General features: G+C 34.4%; 1 protein-coding gene across 3 annotated transcripts in view; it reads right to left on the bottom strand.

The window, feature by feature from the left end:
• The window catches only part of EXOC6B (exocyst complex component 6B), a 629,322-nt gene that overhangs the window by 278,324 nt on the left and 328,793 nt on the right, over positions 1 to 22,205 (bottom strand). For all 3 annotated transcript variants that reach the window (XM_074332164.2, XM_074332163.2, XM_088796094.1), the window contains 6 exons: positions 12,775 to 12,858; positions 12,382 to 12,428; positions 11,091 to 11,211; positions 2,495 to 2,566; positions 1,675 to 1,772; positions 46 to 151 (listed from right to left, as the gene is read on the bottom strand). In XM_074332164.2, coding sequence (XP_074188265.2) covers positions 46 to 151; positions 1,675 to 1,772; positions 2,495 to 2,566; positions 11,091 to 11,211; positions 12,382 to 12,428; positions 12,775 to 12,858 — 528 coding nt within the window. The remainder of the gene's footprint in view (positions 1 to 45; positions 152 to 1,674; positions 1,773 to 2,494; positions 2,567 to 11,090; positions 11,212 to 12,381; positions 12,429 to 12,774; positions 12,859 to 22,205) is intronic.

Here is a 22,205-nt window from a genome sequence, read left to right as displayed (position 1 = left end):
GTAGAGGATGCCAAACGAGAGAAGTTTATGGTAAAGTATCCTTACCTTTTCCAGCTCTGTATCTTGGAATGGGAATTGTCCTACCACCTTTTTATACATCTCTTCACTTGTTACTGGTATAGGACTATAGTTGTCAGAATCGAGTATGTTTCTATAAAGAAAATAAAGAAGGGAGAGAGGGTGAATCATTAGTGATCAAGAGTAATTTTCAGTTGAACTCCACTGGTTATACATATACCACAACCCAAAATAACTGTTTTCCAGTTCCTATTCTATTCCTTCTATAATATAGATATTTGGTTTCCAGTAAGGACATCTTTAAAAGAAGACAGAAAGAAAGCTACATTCCGAAACAAATGGAACACAATTATAAACATGACCCCACAGTATTTAATGATACAGAAAATTTTAAGGCAACATGTTGAAGCCCTAAGGCAAGTAAGAAGTGAATTATAAAAGAATGTGTGCTCTGGAAAAGGCAGAGGTTATATTTGTCTGTTTGTTTTTAAATAAGATATATTTATGTTCTTTAACCTCATACTAGATCTTCTAGTTCAACTTTCAAAATAGGCAGATGAAGAAAAGTAACTTCTATTATATAATAAATCCAAACATGTTTACTTCGTATACGGCTCTATATTTGGGATGAATTTTTTTTCATCCATCAATTCTGACTCCTTAACAGGCTGGGGGGTTCTATAATAGCAGAGACTATACTACCAAAATCAAAACAGAAATGTACTGAAGATATCAAGTCAGATGCTCTTAAGACCATGAATAGATCATGTTATTAATTTTTAAGGTTCTTATGGAGATAATCCTCCATTAAATATAATTGCACCATTAGATAAATGTGGTTTTTAGAAATACAAATGTTTATATTAATTTACAAATGAGTTTCACTATGTGATTATCAGAGATATCTTCATAAACTATGAAGTGTAAGATTTAGGGGCAATGTAATATCTTAAAGCTGTGAGAATTTGAAAACAGGGTAAGCGGATCTGGGGAAGGGGTCTTGCAGTAAGCAGGAAGATCACTTTAAGTAAAGGAGCAAAGGTTCAAAGGATAAGAAACTTAAGTGAATTGACATGGGGTACATGCCAGGAAAACAGCCTAAGGAGGTAACTTTCTTATTGTTGTATGCATGTTACAATAAATATTTAAATAATATACTTCAAATATTGGATTGCAATAGGCCTCTTTGTGCGTGGAGAGGAAGAAGATGAGAAATCACATGAGTGAGTCTTCAAAAAGGTTTCAAAGAAGTTAAATAATTCAAAAGGGCTAAAAAGACGTAAACTAGACATGTTCCTCAAAGAGAAAACAAAATATTGAATAAGAATACACAAGATGATACGGATGGTGTGAACCAAGGTATTTGACAGTTATTCAAAGAAACAGAAAAGTCGCAATGGATTTGGGGAATCCCTACATGGTTGACACTAACACACTGAGACTGGAACTTTATTTCGGATATGACTGCAATTTACCTGAATTATCAATCATAACCTAGATCATAGGTAGAAAATATAAGCCACAGATACTTGCTGCTCATTACACCTGAAAAACCATATGCATAAATACATGTTGAACAAATGTACACACACACACACACACACACACACACACACACATACACACACACACACACGACCATAGATAATTTCTCACCTGAAAATACCTGCCCACTTCTTTAGCAGAGTTTCACTATACTGATCTCTGATTTCCAATAGCATATCAAAAAGCTGATTTACAGGAAAACCATAAACCTGATACAAAATAAGAAAACAGCTTTGTTTTAGAAGGTGATTGTTTTTTTAAAGCAACATCAGAGAGACTAGGCACTGAAAGATATTTTTGTTCTTTAGCCAACAATTTAAATGAAACCATGATAGGCGAATCTTTCATTCCCACCTAATATCGAATGTTTATCTCTCAGGAGTAAAAACCATACATGCCAAAATATTTAAGCGAGTCAGAAAAAAAGTTAAAAGATGAAAATTAAAATCAATATATACAGGGTATACTGTCACTAAGCTCTTCCTACAACTCCACCTTAACGTTTAGCAACCATCAGCAGTAGGGAGAGAAACTGAAAATGCTACCCAACCCACCCACTGTTCTAATGTTATTCTACTGATATAACATGTGGTTTGAATCAATAATTACTCAAGATGGTAGTTAAGAAACTCTAAAGTCACTCAGGCACTATATCTGAATTAAGGACATTTTGAAAAACTAAAGTAGTAACTGGTTCAATCAACTGATTGACTCTAAGGAGAAAAGGGGGCATGGGAACTATTTATGAGAACAAATAGTCAAGGTGATGATCAGGAAATGCTTTAAAGAGATAAAAAGATATCGCTCTAGGAAATGAAGAACCACAACTAAAAATCAAAAGGTACTTATTCAAGCTTAGGCAGACAAGGAAAAGATTTGGAGCAGATGAAATACTCATCTAGATCCGTATATGTAAACAGAAGTCACAAACCTGAAGTGTATCAGCAAAAAGCACGATGAGGTTCTTCAAATCTAACACGAGGTTTGGATCGGAGCAGTAAGACTAAAGGAAATAAAAGGCAATTAGGAAAACATCTTAATTATTAGAAACAAAACTAAATGTTGATTTATTTAACGGTTTCATGCTTCACCCAGTGGAGGCTCTCTAGAAAGGGTCCAACCCTTTCTTGGTTTAAGGTAAGGCCAGATTCCACCAGGAAAGAGCTGAGTAGAGACTGCAGGAAGTCATGATCTGTATTTTGAACACTTGAAAATTTAAAAACACACTTCAAAATAACTCTTCAGCTAAAGAACAAATCAAACTGATACTGCAGATTATTTTTAAATGAACAAAAATTAAATATTTCAGATTAAAACCTACAAAATGTGGCTGACACCATTTTCAAAGTAAATTTATTTCTTTATATGCAAACATTAGAAAACACAAAAGATTGAAAATAAACTAAGGACTCAACTCATGACACTAAGCCAAAAAAAGCCAAAATAAATCATAAGTGAGAGTACAAAATTGATCAAATTAAAAGCAGAAATTAATGACAGAGAAGACATTAAAGATTCGATCAATGAAACCAAAAGCTCAAGTTAAAAATAAAATTAATAAAATAGACAAATCTTAAGTAAGTCTGATTAAACAACAAAGAGAAAACAAAACCAACTAATACAAAGACTACAAAAGAGAAACTAAATACAGAACAAAATTAAAATTAGAAATAAAGTCCACATACACTTTCTTATCAACAAATTTGAAAATTGAAATGACATGGAAGACATCGTCTGTGGGCAGGATACAAGGATGTATATGTCACATTTTAAAAGTTCAGTGATTTTGATATTCAAATTCTCTTAATTATAGGTTGGTTGCTTACTCTCTACTTGATATCTCAGTTCCTGACGAGATGTGTTCAATTTCTCCTCTTATTACTAACAGTTTCTGTTTTGATGCGTATTGATGTATAAGTCCGCTATAAATGGGCTATTGTTTTTTTGGTGGGTTAAAACTAGTATCAGTACAGAATGTTCTTCTCTTACCCCATTTAACTATCTTCAACTTCAATTCTACTTGCATTGTAGAATATTGCTGTTTTGGCTCCTCTTTCCTGTCAATCTTTTTAGGTAATCTTAATGTATGAATCTCTTAGTAGTCAAACTATAAAACTTCCTAACTGACATTTCCCATGATTACAGACATACTTGGACCTATTACAGCTATTTTCAGTGTTCTAGTTATGATTCTGTTTTTTATTTGTTTCATGTTTTTCATTGGAGCAATACTTTTAAATTATCTTATAGTGGTTATTAATAAGTTTTATACTCTCTGTCTATTGTTTACTTGAAGTAATCTGTAGTTTACATTTTAAAAACTTTTTAAACATTAAGCCCCTCCTTTTATAGATATTCTTAATAGCATTAAACTTTACAAATAATCAGTTATGTAGATTTATCTGAGTTTTTACTCTCTTCTTTTAATACACTTTACTTAATCCTATCCCATCTTGTATTTTGGATTTCTTTTTCAGTTTTTGTAGAATACCAATTAAGATAGGATAGATGAAGCATAAACTGTGAATCCTGATATGTTTGAAAATGCCTCCCTTTTGCCCACAAACTAAAATAAAAAAATTTTAGATGTGAGAAAATTGTTGGTTGTCATTCACTTTGCTTGACACAAAATGCATCCTTTCAATTTTAATAATCTAGGCTTTCTTCACCACAAGGAAATTTCCTTCTTTTATTTGTTTAAGTTCCCACCTTTGTGACTTTCTAAGTCTCTATTATATACAATCAAAACTCTCCATCATTAGTCATGTTTCTTAACTTCCCTTTAATATTTTCAATCTCTTTTTGTCTTTCCTCTATATTTTGGAATATATATTTGACTTTATCTTCTTGATCACAGAATGATATGCAGTTTTATCTATTTAATCTTTGAATTAAATTTCTCCATTATGGAATCATAAATTTCTATAAGATAAACGTTTATCTTTGATTTCTACCCACCTTTGGCTTGTTTCCTTCCTTTCTCTCCTTCCTACATTTTTTAAATTGTGAACACAGTATATAAACAGGAACAAAGAAATAAAACCTGCATGTACAATTTTACCAGGCAAACAAAACTGAACAGCACCAGCGTGCCAGAGGCGCCCAAGTAAAATAATCACAACTGCTTTTCTCCCCACTCATGGAAACAATATCATGACTTTTATTTTCATCAGTTCCATGTCTTTTCTTAGTTTTTTGTTTCTTTGTATTTTTTAACTGAATAGATTTTTTTAGAGCAGTCTTGCATTTACAGATAAATTGAGCAGAAAGTACTGAGAGTTTCCATATGCCCTTTCACAAGTACATTCAAGCATACTTTTCCCTACTACAAAGTCTTATATTATCAGTGCGGTATATTTGTTATAAATGAGGCACCAGTGGTGACACATTTACATTAGGGTTCACTCTTTGTGTTTTAGTCTATGGGTTTCAACATATGTATAATGTATATGTATATAGAGAATTGATTTTGTATAGTAGTTTTGTGTCACGAAAGTGTGTCAAGACAACACACACTACATAAAACGAGTTGGTTAGTGTTTCCTCTTTTCTATTCTCTGAGAGTTTATATAAGATAGGAATTGAGCCTAAAACTCCCTAGACCTGGAGATTTTTTTTGAGGGAAGAATTTTGACTGCTTTTTTTTTTTGGTAACTTCTGGTTCAACCCTTAACCTGAAAGGAATAATCCTTTCCAGCTTAATGTGGGGAGGGCACCATATTAGACTCTCCATTTTGGGTAGGCCCAATAGGCTGTCAAGATCTAAGTTCAAATTGTCTGAACTAACAAGTGACCTCAAGACAAAGGCAGCTTAAGTGTTTAGCCTATCTCTTTGGATTCTCAATTTCCCCTGGACTTGGCCTGGAAATTCCTTAATATCCTTACTAAGTGCTTTGAGACTTAAAGATTATCTCATATTTTATTACATATCTATATATACATACACATATAGATATAGATATAGATATAGATATAGATATAGATATAGATATAGATATAGATATACATACATATATATATATATATATATATATATAAAATTATAGTTGACATTCATTATTGTTCAGCTTCGGCTTCACGTGTCCAGTGCAGTGGTCAGGCATCTACACAGCCCATGAAGTGGTCTCCCTGATAACACACGTGTCCACTGGATACCTTACAAAATCTTTACAACATTATTAATTATATTCCCCAAACTGCCTTTCAGTTTGTGGCTACTTTGTGACTACAATATTGCCACGGGGATGCTGTTATCTTCTATTTGATGTAATTGGTTTTCCTCAAATATTTTATGACTCTTGGCTGCTTGTTCAAGTTTTAGAATGAATGATTAGTATGGATAACCAGTATGGGTTTCATCCTCTGAAGTTGTAAATCTGTTTCCCAAGAAACTGACTACAGACTCTTTGTATGTGGGTGGGACAGAAGAATTACTTTGTTCAAAAAGCAGCACTAGAGAACTTCGCTGATCACGCTATTGTCTCTACTATGTAGATGGTAAGATTGGCCAAAGGAATTGAGCAAGCAGCTTATTGGCCAAGGATTTCTAAAGCAGACCTTGAAATAATTTGCCTTATGATTTCTCCTAGGCCCATCCCCACTTGCTGTATTTGTTGACTCTAAATTTTGATTGTTCCTATATCCCACTTGGAAGAATGTCTCCTTCTTTGACAATAACCACCGCTACCATATTTAATGTAATTTTTTTCTTTGGTGCGGTCATTATTCTGATCCCATCTGTTTTATAAGTTCAAAAAATTTTTCAAAGCTTCTAGCCTATAGCCTGGTACTTTGTAGAGTTTCTCGTTTTAGTTTGTTTATCTTCCCATGTTATTTTAATGAGAATTTTGTTAGATCTGGAAGACACACATGCTTAGTATACCCTCTGGCTCCAAAAAACTTAAAATATGTGTGTGACAGGGTATGGGTTTGAATGTGGTATGGGTGTGTATAAAACTACTATCACAGTACATGCTCTTGTCTACCTAATTCGAAAAAATGTGCAATATTTAATATCTACCCTGTTTCCCCGAAAATAAGACCTAGCCGGAAAATCAGCTCTAATGTATCTTTTGGAGCAAAAATTAGGAAGACCCGATATTATATCATAGCATAGCATAGCATAGCATAGCATAGCATAGCATAGCATAGCATAGCATAGCATAGCATAGCATAGCATATATCATATTATATAAGACCCAGTCTTATATTATAGTAAAATAAGACTGGGTCTCATGTTAATTTTTGCTCCAAAAGACACATTAGAGCTGACTGTATGGCTAGGTCTTATTTTCGGGGAAACACAGTATAAAACATGAGTTATTTTGGCCACACAGGATTGCATTATTCCATAATTCTGAATCTTAAAACACCTTTTCAGTATTATCTGATGATACTGCAATTACATTAGCAGATCTAATATTGAACCATTCCTGATATAAATTCTCCTTTGTATTAGCATATTATTCTTTTAATACATAGCTAAATTTGAATTCTAAGTGAGATGGATTATGTAAGATCTTTATTGTGTTTTGAAATCAGCATGAGGCTATTACACACATTAATACCTGAAATAGTGTATATTTCAAAATGGTTTCAATTTATGCAATGACTAGTAATTTAATCAGAAAATAAAGAGTAGTTTTAGTCATATAGAAAGTTAGAAAAATATATAGACTGTGATAAACAAAAAACATAATCACTCAGATATAGAGTTTGTTTTTGAAATTTGTTTTGATGTTTGGGTTGCTCTTATTTTGCTTTCCTTGCTGGGTAATATAACACAATAAACAGTGTCATGAAATGGAATTAATATCTGTGGCATCAAGTACTCTGTCTCATAATGGATAAAATGGTTCACTGAGTAAATGTGAGCGATGCTAAGTTATGTTTTAATAGCTTTCTTGAGATACAATTCCCATACCATACAAGTCACCCATTTAAAGCACATAATTTATTGGTTTTTAGTTTTTTGTATATTTGCAGATATGTGCAAACATAACCAAGTCAATTTTAGAATATTTTCTTCACCTCAAAAAGAAACCTCATGCCCTTTAACCCATCATCTCCTTACTCCTCCTACTCACCACTCCCAGCCCTACTTCCTCCCTCCGTATCCTGATGCTAAACTATTGGGGAAGGGTATGGGGGCTGGGGCGAGGGGGGAGCCGGGGTGGAGAATGCATTTGTCAGTTAATTTTCAATTCAAAAGAATACACAGTCAATCAATAAGAAAAACTCCATTAAGATTAATTTTCTCCATACATATACACTTTAATCAGCACACTTGGAAAGTGTCCTGCTCTTGATGACGTCAAATGCAACTGCATGATAAAGAAAGTATATTTTCCTGCTGAGAGAACCCTACAGATTTGTCACATTCTCAAATGTAGGTTATACACAAAAAGTTAAGAACCACTGCTTTACATAAAAGAAATTGCTTAGAAGAAATCTAAGTTTTCTAAAAGAAAAACAACTTCTCCCAGGGGAAAAAAAAACTGTTAACATCAGTGAAATGGACAGATATAAAATAAACAAACAAAATCAAGGGCTTCTATATAATGACAGCAATACGAGTTGATAAATATGATTGGGGTAAAAAAACCTTCCTCAAAATATTCCCTGAAAAAAAACATAAAACACCAAAAATAGGACTTAGATGGGGAGCGTATAAAATATTTTACCAAAATTCATGAAAGCAAATAAATACATTTCCGGTGAAAAATACCAGTGAAAAAAATACTTCCAGTGCAAATTACCAGATATTGTAATATGTCAATTACCTCCAATTAAATTTACAGATTTACTGCATAGTAAGACTGTAGTTCAATTTTCATCTCTACGGAGGGATAAGAGATGAAAGGGACGTGACAAAGTGATTCTCAAATTAACTTGGGAGAACAGTACAAAGACAAATAGTCAGCATATTTTTAAGAGAGGGTTTTAGAGGATATACATATCCTATAAGAAATTAAACCATACAATGTCAGCTGTAATAATCAAAGCAAAGTTGTATTTGTTCAAGACATGCAGAAAGAAGAAGGGCAGGGGGGAGGGTGGGAATCACAGAGCATAGACATAGACCTTAGTCTATTTATGCGTATATAACACATATTATTTATATAACATTATTATATGATAAAGGAAGCCTTTCAAACATGTTGGGAAAGGACAGATGTTATGGACTGAATATTGTGTCCCCCAAAATCCATGTTGAAGCCCTAACCCCCAGTATGGCTATATTTGGACATGGGGCCTTAGACAGATAGCTAAGATCAAATGAGGTCAAAAGGGTAGGGGCCTAGTACGATGAGACTAGTGTCCTTACAAAAGGATGAGAAGACATAGAATAACCCTGAGGAACGACCATGTAGGGACGTGATAAGAATGCAGCCATCTGCAAACCAGGAGAGAGTCCTCACCAGAAACCCACCATGCTGGCACCCTGATCTCAGACTACCAGCCTCCAGAACAGTTGAGAAAATAAATTTCTGTTGTTTAAACTACTCAGTCTATGGTATTTTGTGATGGCAACCCAAAATGAATAAAACAATAAATTATCACGATAATGTTACTACTGCAAGTGATGAGTTACTGTAAAAATAATTAAAACATAGAGTCCAACCTCATACCCCATACTAAAATAAACTTTCTATGTCTATAATTTATACGTAAAAAAAGAAACTATAGAAATTCTAAAATCAAATATAAAAAATTAATTACATATTCTTTAGAATACAGAAGATATAAATTATAAAGTTAAACATCAATAAATTTAATTACACAAAAAAATTTTAAACTTCTGTAAAGCCATGAAAAAGAAAAACAAAGGTTAGAGACACATGAAACTAAGAAAAAATATTTACAACCTAGAAATCAGACTAAGGATTAACATTCAAATTAAAGGCTAACATTCATGTTTTACTAATAAATAATAAAATATAAAAAGCATATTAAAATATAAAATAAAGGAAATGCATATGAATAGAAAATTCTAAGAAGATATACAAATAACTACAAAACATGAGGAAATTTTCGATGTCAGTACTAATCAAAGAAAAACATTAAAATAAGATATAATTTCTGACATTAGACTGGGCATGATTTTTTCTTTTCAAACATGACCCTGTAGTAAAACGAATGGGGAACTAGGCATTCTAACAGATGATAGAGTGTTAAATGGTTCTATATTTTTGTAGAGCAAATTAGCAATATGCATGCAGCGCCTAAGAAATATACAGATCCTTTAACTCACTAATTTTACCTCTAAGAATTTATTCTAAGTGTAAGCACTTGTGCACAGACGTTTTTATAAAAATATTCACTGCAAATTTTATAATGGCTAAAAGACAAAAACTTTTTTAAAAAGCTTATCAAATACATTATTTTTTTTAAATGGTACATTCCTACAATTGACCCTACCCCTACCCCAAAACCATAAACAAAAATAAAAGGAGAAAAATATTTGCAACACATTTAATAATGACATATTCTCTTTGGTTTCAAAATTACATATTAACAAATCTCATACATATATATATAAACAAATCTCATATATGAACAAATCGTCCTTGCTATGTGGATGGAACAAAGGCATCTGAAAGCGATCATATCCAAAGGCAACTCCTGACCTCCCTACTACAATGCATCAAAACCAACACTATCCATCATTCAAGGAAGGAAAGCATAAACTAGACATTACCGTGATACTACTTCTTTTACCCTTACTTCTTTTATCTAATCCATCAGAAAATACAACTAATCGTATTTTGTAAAAAATCTCTCTAATTCATCCACATCTCTCCATAACTACTGTCACCCCTGGGTCCAGCTATCATCTCCTGCATGGAATACTAGACTAGCCTAGTAATTGTTCTCCCCACATCTATTCTCACCACTCATCCATAATTGACCCAGAATAATCTTTTCAAAATGGAAATCTGATAAAATATATCAGTAGATCACAGGAACTCATAATGAGATAACTCACTGATCTGCTGTAAACATTCTGTACAATAAGTAAGAATAAAATTGTGAACTCCAAATAATTATTGCTAGGCATTACAAAAGGTGGTATGCAGCAGTGGCTGAAAACATGGTCTCTGGAGTCACAAGATCTGGGTTTGAATCCAAGCTCCACCACTTATTGGGTGACATTAGGCTCGTTACCTAACCTCTCTGAGGTTCAGTTCCCCAAACTATAAGGTAAATATACTAATAACATATACTTTATAGGGATGCAGTGAGGAAGAAATATATGTATGAAATACACATAACAGCATTTGAGACCATAGCAAGCAATCAATAAACGTTAGCTGCTGTTTTCCTTTGCAAAACGACACCCACAAAAGTGGGCTGTTAGAGAACATGACAATCTGAAGTGGCTACTTCCACATGTCTTTAAAGGAGATAGCTCCAAACGGATGATTTCAACTGATATACATGTGATTATTTTAAAGCAGTGAAACACTGAATAGTAGGAAGATAATAAGCTGGAAGTAAGAACTTCTCTTGGGCATCTTACTTACCGAGTGGGTTCGGAGTGCTGCGATGGTTTTTGAAAGTGCCATTTCCCAAAGTTCATCAATGTAGGCTCTATTTACTAGGCCCTGGGTTGTATGTAAAATATGGTCTTCAACCACAAAAAAGCTAAGATTGAGGAAAAAAGAAGGCACAGTTGTCAGAAATTACAGTTTGAATACTATCTCCAAGGTTTGACAAACATTAAGAGCTGCCATCAAATCCTAAGTTAACAATCTTTTTTTTTCTTAAAGAAAGCTGTTTGGTATCACAAATGAAATCAGATTTCTTAGACTTAGAATTATGCCCCCGATCATCAATGTACTCTTAACCACTTTTACAGAAATTACAGTTACATTTCTGTTAAATGTTAACCATGTTATCCAGCAATTTAAAAGGGAGGAAAATGTTTATAGGTAAAGGAGGCTAATTTCACTATATTAAAAACATCAGGCCATTAACAAATTTTTTAAAAATCAATAGATTTTCAAGAGGCAATGAAAGCTAAAATATATTTTTTAAGACCCCACCACACAAAATATCAAAATAATCTCCCTTATTCTTACATGGACTTTCTCATCAAAGTATTGAAAAGGTTATCTTACAAAGGTATTAAAAAAATGCACACTTATTTTTTAACATTTTGCTGTGGCTTTTTTATATTTATGCATTTAAAATATATCTTCAGCAATCTTGCCTAAATCTTCATACTAATTAAATAATTCTTTAAATACGGAATATTTGTCATATTATTCTTAATCTGTAGAAAAGAAATATCATAGAGCACTCCAATTTATTTCCCTTTAACTGCAAAGTAGTCATTATTTTGCAAGTAAAATAAGATGGCTTTATAAATATTGTTTCATTGGAACAGAGCCATGCTCACTCATTTGTACTGTCTACAGCTGCTCTCACACTGCAACAACAGAGCTGGAGAGTAGTGACAAAAACATTACGACCTGCTAAGCCTAAAATACTTTACTATCTGGCCTTTTAGAAAAACTTTGCTGATTATTTGGTTCCCTTTTACCAAGATGGAGAAATAGAACATCAAATATAATAAGATTACAACTCAATGTTTTTCTCCATTTATCCACAAAAAGTACTCTCCAACAATATAATATTGAAACCAATAGAACATTCCTTCAAAATCATCAGAAAATCAAAACTAAAGAAAAAAACAAAAAAAAGAATTTCCCAGTGAAAACTTGATTGATTTTCTCAAGTCTCACAAATCTATATATTGAAAATGTATAAATTTAAATATACACACACACACACACACACACATGTACCTACCCTACAATTTGATTAAAATACTTCCTGTAGCCATCTAAAGTTTCATGCTGCAACAAAGCAAATAAGAAAAAAGTTATTGCTTTTGTTTTGATGCATTAATACAGAGTTAATATCAGTTATTTAATTTCTTAAGACTCAGTTCCCAAGACTATAAGGTACATATAATAATAGTACCTACCTCATAAGGTTACACTGAGGACGAAATAATACCTGTCTAGTATTTAGAACAATTTCTGACACATAGCAATGAATTGGAGTTGCTATTTCCTTACTCCAAGTCACAGTCATCAAAAGTGGTCTCAGACTGACCACACAAAAAAAATTTTAAGCACATATGCAAAGTTCAAAAATACCAGAGAAGAAAAGTCAAAAAAGTGAAGGTGGTGATCCTACCATATTGGATGGAGGCTGGAGCACCAAACGGGCCTGTTTTCGCCTCTGTTTTCGGTAGTAATTCTCAAATGTTTCCCGGGCACCCTGTAAAATAAATGAAAGAAAAAGTGCTGACCCAAATGGACCAATTATTCTAACATTTCACGGGAAAAGAGAAGCACCCGGGTCTGGAAATGAGGCAGCCCCACATTTCTCAAAATCTGCTATTGTAACAATGATAGTCATAGAAAAAATAAAAATAACTATTACCATTTATTGACCCTTACTTAGAAATCCCGAAGGGATGGATACAAAAGAGTCTCAAGAGGAAACTACCAGAACTCAACCTCCAACACACCAAAGCTCTGAATCAACTATCACAAATTCACAAGAATGAAGACAAACCAACGTTCTCATAGGTTATAACAACAGTAGAGAAAATGATCCTTAAAAAACCTCACAGATCATTCCAGAAGAAAAAATGTCCAGAATGAAAATGAATCATGAACAAAGGGCAAAATGAAGCAAAAAAGAAGGTAGGAACTAAAAACAATAAATCAGTCTTCCCAGATAGAATATAATTAGGACAGGATTAACACCAAAAAAATAACCAAAGCCCTGGAAATTCTCAGTGCACAGTTTCCACTTTTCACTTTGGGTTTCTGGGCTTAAATTGAAGGGTTTAAATGCTAGGGAACAAGAGCTGCCTCATGAGTTCTGTAGCCAGGTCTAATAGTGTCTTCTCAAAATTCACCTTCTTCCCGTAATCTCTCAATGTGACCTTCTTTAGAAATCGGGTCATTGAAGATGTAATTAGTTAAATTAAGATGCAGTCATACTAGAATAGGGTGGCTATTAATCCAATATAACTGGTGTCCTCAAAAGAAGAGGAGAAAAGACACAAACAACACCTTGTGGTGACACAATCAGAGATTTGAAGAGTGCAGCTGCAAGCCCAGGAACACCAAGGAGTAACCACCATCAGAAGCTGGAAAGACACAAGGAAGGATTCTTGAGGGAGGATGGACAGAGTCTGAGAGGGAGGATGGCCTTCTAACACCTTGATTTTGGATTTATAGCCTCCAAAATTGTGACAGAACAAATTTATGTTGTTTTCAGCTACCCAGTTTGTGGTGCTTCATGTAACAGCCCAAGAAAACTAATATACACTCAAACAAAGCTTTTAAAACATGATTCTCCCTTATTACTAAATTCTACTCTTAATCCAAGACTTCTGGAAATAAACAAGAGTGGGAAGGGAGAGACAGCGCTGCACAGTGGTTACGAGCACTGATTTTGGAACCAGATGATTTCATTCAAATCGTGCCTCTGCCCCTTAATAGCTCTATAACTCATATTACTAGCTATATAACTTCCCTTTCACAAATTTAACTTCTACTACTTAACTTTTTAACTTTCACTAGTAGATACGTTGTGGTTCTCTCATTTATAGAGATGTCAACCATACAAAGTTGTTATGAAAATTTCTAAATCAAAGCTTTACAAGCAGAGTTATGACAAAGCTTTTAGAACAGTGTATGATAAATAATAATCACCATGCAAGTGCTTATTTAAAAACTGAATAAGATAAAATGCATGTGAAAGTATAAACCCATGCAAAACCTAGTTTAGTTTCCTTCACCTTCCCAAAAGTCTGAAGAATTTTATCCAAAGTGATTTCTTTGAACTGGGAGAGTTGATTTAAGGTACTAAGTCATGCAAACTCAGTACTGTAGCTCAGAGGTTGCCAAACGTTTTCTGTAAAGGGGAGGATAGTAAATGCTCTTAGGCTTGGTTAGCCACACAGGCTTTGCTGCAACTACTTAACTCTGCCCTTCTAGTGCAAACGCAGCCATACTCGTAGACAATTTATAAATGGGTGTGGCAGGCTCCCGTAGACCCTATTTGCGGAAACTGAAATTAGAATTGCATATAAATTTCACCTGTCATGAAATATTATTCTTCTTTTGTTTTTTTACCAACCATTTAGAAATATAAACTTGTCATGCGGGGAGGCCTGCGGGGTCTCTGCTCCCGCTCCCCATACAAGAACGCAGGATATGGTGAGGCCAAAAAGGAACACCCACGGAGCCATAGGTAGGGGAGTCATACCACTATATTCTCTCTGGCGGCACTATACTCTCACTGGAGGCTGGATCCACACTGTCCGCAAACCGCCATCCACGCTTGCCAGCCCAGCCGCCATCTTCTTGCTAGCCCCCATTCTTCTCTCTTTTCCTTCTGCTAGCGTAGCCACAGCAGTTATATTAGTGGCCAATGGCTCACTGGTTACAGCTGACGGCCAACTAGCCACAGCTGATGGCCATCCCATCACAGTTGATGGCCATTTACTACCTGAGCCAGCACCTGTCTATGTGAGGCCGAGAGCCTGGAAACTACTTTCTGGGGCTCTGCCCCCACAAAACTGTTTTTAATTCGCAGGTCAGACAGACACAGGCAGCAGGCTGGATCTAGCCCATGGGTCATGGTTTGTTGACCCCTGGTGTAACTTAAAAACAAAGGTTTGAAAATACTGAAGTGATTATAATTGTATGCACCTGATATTATCTGCCTATAAAATGAAATCAAACATTAAGTCAGCTCTTTCAAGGTTTTCTTAGTCCATAAGTTTATGAGGTAGCAAATGATTCTATTTAAAAAAAATAAGATGTGGAAACTGCCTGTTGGTTTGTTAAAGTTATTCCCCACTTGTTACCATTTCACGGCCTAGTGTTGTTATTAAATGTCAATTACATTCCATACACACTGAAGGGCTTTTCATTTTAAGGTTAACAGTCCTAAAGGCCTTTTATTATTCTGGTGTGACATTACATATTCAACATGCTTTGGAGCCAAGATATACTTAGCTGAGAATTTAGGGAAAGTCTTCTCTCTAATTAGACCATGGTATACTAATTTAATTATTTGCTATAAATGAGAGAAAACATATAAGATGAAATTCTATATAAATACCAAATCATGAACCTCAACTTAATTCTAAACTACATAGTTTTGCATTTCAAATATTCATTCAATAAACTAAAACATAAGACAAGACCAATTTATCTAATAGGTCTGGCTTCCCCATTTACATTTACAAAAATGAGTTAGATTTTTCCCTACAGGCTGCTAAATAAATTCACCTCTGATTATTCTGTTTCCTCTGCCAATTTTGTCAACTCAGTGCTTACAGGTGGAATTTGAGAAGCAGATGTCTGACCAGTCGGGCTGAGTCATTGATTAAGTGCCTGCCTATTCACAAATAGGTCAATAGATGAACTATAGAGGTTTGCCACTTCAGCTTTAAACTCCTTTAATCACTAATACTAAAAAACAAACAAGCAAACAAAAAAAAACCCCACAAACACCATTGAAGGTATAAGCAAATAGATATAAAACAATATGCAGGCAAATGAAACATTTTGGTGTGGTTTTTTTTTTCATTTTATGTCATTAGTATTACAGTGCTCCAAACACTTTGTAATAATTAATATACACAATATCACAGAAAAAACAAGTCACTTAATATACAGAGGGTGCCAAAAAAAATTTATACACATGTTAAGAAAGTAAAAACTGTATTATAATTGTAATTATACTGATAACAAAAGATGAATACAAGTCACGTGTATACATTTTTTTGGCACCCCCCCTCCCCAGTATGTAAAGTGTGTATTATCATGGGTTAGACACTGAGAATGGACCCTGTCCTCACAGAATTTATGGTTAGAGTCTACAGTGGAAGATAAACAATTATATTAACATAAACTACTGAATTTCATGGATTGGAGTGGGTGTGTGTGTGTGTGTGTACGTGCGTGCGTGCATGCGTGTGTGTGTGTGTATGTGTAGTAGATGGGAGATATGGCAGAGAAAGCTTCCTAGTTAAAAAATGGCCTTTATAATCATAAGTGAAGAATGAGTAGAATAAGAAGTCAGGTAAAGAGACAGGGAAAAAATGTTCCTTGCAGAGACCAGAGGTTCAAAGAAAAAAGGCATCACACCTCCCATGAATTGAAAGAAGCTTTTCATGGCTGGAACTATGGAGTGTAAGGGAGAGGGATGACAGAGATATGGCTGGAGGGCTTTGTAAATTATGTTAAGATACTTGGACTTCAATTTTAAAGACAGAGTTTTAGACACTTGGAAATTGTAACGTAGTGAGTAGAATGAAAAAAGGGAAAATTAGATACAAAAAGATTAGTCAGACTCTGACATATATTTAGGAGATGTCAGTGGATGACTGAGTGGATATGATGTGAGGTTTCTAACCTGGGTTATTATTAATCATGGATCCTGCATTTGCAAATTTGTCCACTTGCTAAAATTTACTTGTAACCTGAAAATCAACGCCCATGGCTCTTTCATAGTCATTTACAGACATGTACAAAGTGGTGAAAATTTTGAGTTGCCTCATGCACATCCTCCTGGATGAGGTTGAACAAGGCGAGACTCTGCTTTCTTATTTCAGCTCACTGTAAACAATTATCCTTTTTACAGTCTATCTAGTGCCACATTTTTTTTGTATTTTTCTGCTTTTTTAAAAAATTGAGACATAATTGACATATAACATTATATTACTTTCAAGTACACAACATAATTATTCAATATTTGTATATATTGTAAAATGATCACAATCCATCACCACTTTTAAGATCTACTCTCTTAGTGACTTTCAAATATACATACAGTATTATTAATTATAGTCACCATGCTGTACATTACCTCCACAAGGGCTTATTTTTCATAACTGGAAGTTTGTATCTTTTGACCACCTTCATACAATTTCCCTACACCCAACTCTGTTTCTGGCAACCACCAATCTGTTCTTTTATCTATGAGTTTGGTTTTGTTTGTTTGTTTATTTGTTTGTGTTTTTTAGATTCCACATGTAAGTGAGATCATACAATATTTGTCTTTCTCTGTCTGACTCATTCATTTCACTTAGCATAGTGCTCTCAAGGTCCATCCATGTTGCTGCAAATGCCAAGTTTCCTTCTTTTACTCCATTGTGTATATATACCAAATTTTCTTCATCCATTCATCCATCAATGGACTCTTAGGTTGTTTCCCTATTTGGGCTATTGTAAATAACGCTACAATAAACACGAGGTGCATTTAGCTTTTCAAGTTAGTGTTTTCATTTTCTTCGGTAAATACCCAGAAGTGGACTTGTTGGATCATATCGTAGTTCTATTTTTAATCTCTTGAGGAAGCTCTACTCTGTTTTCCACAGTGGCTCCACCAATTTCCATTACCAACTGTGCATGAGGGTTCCGTTTTCTCCACATCCTTGCCAACACATGCTGTTTCTTGGCTTTTGGATAATAGCCATTCTAACAGGTGTCAGGAGATATCTCATTGTGGCTTTGATTTGCCTTTCCTTGATGATTAGTGACATTGAGAACCTTTTCAAGTACCTGTTGGCCACCTGTGTGTCTTGCATTTTCGTGCTTCTTGTTGGTTATTTTACGATTTATAACAGCCCCAAACACAGTACTGATGTGCCGTCTATTCTTCCTAAGTTCAAGAAGGTAAGATGTGCTTTACGGAGAAAACATGTTTTAGATAAGCTTCGTTCAGGCATGAATTATAGTGCTGGTGGCCATGAATGCAATGTTAATGAATCAACTACATATATTAAATAATGTGTCTTTAAAGAAAAACACACTTAAAACAAGGTTAGGAATTGATTTGTTGATGAAAATATTGTGATCAGAAGCTCACAGGAACATACCCTGTATTTCCCCTAGGAGCAATGGCTCAGTTTTCATTAACTCAGTGTTTATAGTGACTTTATAGAACACCACTACCATAAAAAACAAGAATTTACTGTATCTGGGGAGATTGATGATAATGACCCCTGTATTAGACATGTTTAGTCTGTGAATTGCAAGGGCTAAGTGTTCGGAGAAGCCGTATTTGGGTCTACAGCTCAGGAGAAAGGGCTAGCGGAATGATAATGGATTTCAGAACCATCACCAGACAGATGGTACTCGAAGCCTAGGAGAAAATGAGATAATCTACGGAGTATCTATAGAATCAAATCAAAGTACAAAAGGATCTAACACAAAAACCCCAAGTGACACCAACAATCAGGAAATGCCTGCCTCTTTCTTGTAATTAAAATATAACTTTATTGTCAACTACTTAGAGAAGATTTTTCTACTACTCAATTTAAAATGGAAAGTACCACCTAATACATTCTCTTTTAATTCTCTGCATAACACATACCTCCATCTGATATTATGTTGGTTTCTTATTTGTCTGTCTCCTGTCATTTGGATGCAAGCTCCGTGAGAACAAGTTTCTTGTTTGACTTGTTTATGGTTGTGTCCCCAGCCCCTAGAACAATGTCTGGCACATAAATGGCATTCGATATACATTTGTTTGAATAAATGATTAAAAGTGTGAATAAAATATTAATCAATATTTTCTTCTAAAACTTCATTTTTACTCTATCTGCTATTGAAATAATCATTTCTTTGTAATTATTCCTATTCATCTCCTCTTGCTGTTTTTCTATCTCCATTTATTCTTTTAAAGAATTTTGTTCCTGTTTCACAGAGATTATGCTTTCTTCATGCCAAACAATTTTCTAAAATTTCCTTTTGGTTCTTGTAGCAAATTCTTTTTAGAATCAAGTTTTCTCTGAATTTTTAGAATGATGTTCCTTGTCCCATTTTATTCAATGTGTTCTTTCAAATCTCATATTTTGTTTTTTATTGTTTCATTTTCCCAATTGTTCTATTTTGAACAACAAGAGCTCTTTCTGGACCAGTACTTTCTTCCACGCTTGGTTTGTGGTTTGCCTTTGGCCCATTCACCATTCATCTGGCTATAGATCTAATATCCTTATGGAAGAAGCAATTCATAGCAGGTTGATGTGCCCAGGTCCAAAACTGTCTCAAAGATAATCCACAAACTGATCCCAGTGTCTAGCAAACAACTGGCCTACTAGACTCACGTGAAATACGCCAAACATCCTCCTACCACACAGTCCTCAGTGTGTAACACTCTGAACTTCTTAAAATGAATGGAAACCATTATAACATGGGATCTTCCTATCTGTGCTCCTCTATAGCACTATAGAGTATTCTCCAGCACAGGATGAAGTATTCTGCCACCAAAAGTCCTTTTTTTTCCTCTTACCCCCACTCTGGCAGCCTTAAAAAGGAGAATCTATGCAGTACAGGGGTGGACAAACCAATGTACGCATCGATTCAGGGTTGTATTCTTTTTTTTTTTAATTAAAGTTTATTGGGGTGACAATTGTTAGTAAAGTTACATAGAATTTAGGTGTACAATTCTGTGTTACATCATCTATATATCCCATTGTGCGTTCATTACCCAGAGTCAGTTCTCCTTCCATCACCGTATATTTGATCCCTCTTACCCTCATCTACCACCCCTGTCCCCTTATGGTCTGATAAGAACTAAACTTTTGTCTGTGTCTATGAGTTTTTGTTTCTCATTTGTTTGTCTTGTTCTTCGGTTGTTTTTGGTTTATATACCACATATGAGTGAAATCATATGGTTCTCTGCTTTTTCTGTCAGACTTATTTCGCTTAGCATTATAATCTCAAAATCCATCCATGTTGTCGCAAATGCTCCTATTTCATCTTTTCTTGCCGCCTAATTGTATTCTTTATCCATTTATCTATCGAAGGACATTTTGGTTGTTTCCATATCTTGGCCACCGTAAATAAAGCTGCAATGAACATTGGAGCACATGTGTCTCTATGGATAAATGTTTTCAGATTTTTTGGGTAGATACCCAGGAGAGGGATTGCTGGGTTCAGAGTTGTATTTTCAAGCCAGAAGGCATACAGTGGAAAATGGATGAAGTGTCTTCTGACTTTTAAGATTTGCGCTGTTTAGGGTAGCAAAATACACATCACTCAACGATTGGGTTTCTGAATTCAATCAATCAGTTTTAACATTAGAGAAAATTTTATTCTAATGCAGACAATGTAATGTTAATCATCCTCTTTATTTAGGGGTGGCTGGTTAGCTCAGTTGGTTAGAGCATGGTGATAATAACACCAAGGTTGCTGGTTCGATCCCCACATGGGCCACTGTGAGCTGCACCCTCTTAAAAAAATAAATAAATAAATAAATTTTAAATAAATAATAATAATTGTTTCTATCAATGCTGTTGTAAGTTTTCAGACTTTTATGCATCTAAAGTATTTTAATAAAAGTTAAGAAAGACTTAGAAGACAAGCAAGGCTTCCCTTAATATTTTCTATGTTAAGTGTATATATCCATCTGAAATTTAACCTTAATACTACAGTTTATATTATAAAGAAATGTCCACAACAAAGTTTTTATCACTCCCTTATAGAACAACTACATAAGAAAAGCTAAATGATCACAGAATATATTCTATTTTTACTTAATGCAAAAACAAGAGAAAGAAATATTCTCCAGGCTCTGTTAACCTCGTCTTCAATTTACTGGGCACTTTATTTTCTAAATTCATATTTAATTTAAATATTATATAAGTTGCGTGATAAACCTGGAGAAGGGTGCTAATGGTCAAATGCTCTGAAAGCCATTGCCAATTCCCTAAATCTAATCATTAATCCTAGCGCTAGATTTTACCAGGAAATAACCCACTTACCTCAGGCTATGCCAGAAAATGTTTGGTTGTTTTTTTAATCTTTTCCTTTTAGCTGTGTTTTCTGTTTTGCCTATCACTTTTTAAATCATTACTATTTACAAAATTAAAATATGTGACTTAGAAAAACCAGACAATAAAGATCAGGCAGAGAGACAATAAAAGTTATTTATAATCCCATCACCTGGAAATAACTACTGTTTACTTTTTGGTATACTCCCTTAGAGACGCTTTTCCATCCTTAATAGATATTTCACACGCACACATATGTACAGTATATAAACATACATAAAAATAGGATCATATTGTAATATTTTCACTGACCTTTCCATGCAAAAATCTTTTCTCAAACAACATAATTTAGTATGATCCACCTTTACTGCACAACACTGTTCCAGCTCCCTCCTTTAAACATGCTATAAACTGCTAGAACAACCATTTGAATAAGTGTTTAAAAATAAAAATAAAAACACAGTGACAACTTTAATTCCCCATGTGTCTAGACACTTGTCTGGATATAAACATAGGAAAAACACACAGTACTGCTACTCAGTGTGGTCAAATGAGTGAGGCTTTTGGGGTTTTTTTTCTGTAAAAGTGGTAAAATTTATTGCTAACAAACCTCAAAAGTCAAATTTTAGCTACTACAGGTTACAAATGTGCACCAGTAATCAAGTAAGTCACAATCCTGTGATCTTTGCTCTTGCTGGGGGAGGGGAGAGAAGGCCAGGTGGAAGACCTTTCCATAGATATGTCTTCATAAAAGATAACAATATATAAGGTAATATGCACAGGGACACCCTACACATTTCATCAGTTACTGAGCCCC

The sequence above is a fragment of the Rhinolophus sinicus genome, chromosome 2 (assembly GCF_057876585.1).
Source record: "Rhinolophus sinicus isolate RSI-liver-muscle chromosome 2, RSI-T2T, whole genome shotgun sequence".
In the NCBI taxonomy this organism is placed as follows: domain Eukaryota; kingdom Metazoa; phylum Chordata; class Mammalia; order Chiroptera; family Rhinolophidae; genus Rhinolophus; species Rhinolophus sinicus.
This window is presented reverse-complemented; position numbering and strand designations above follow the sequence as displayed.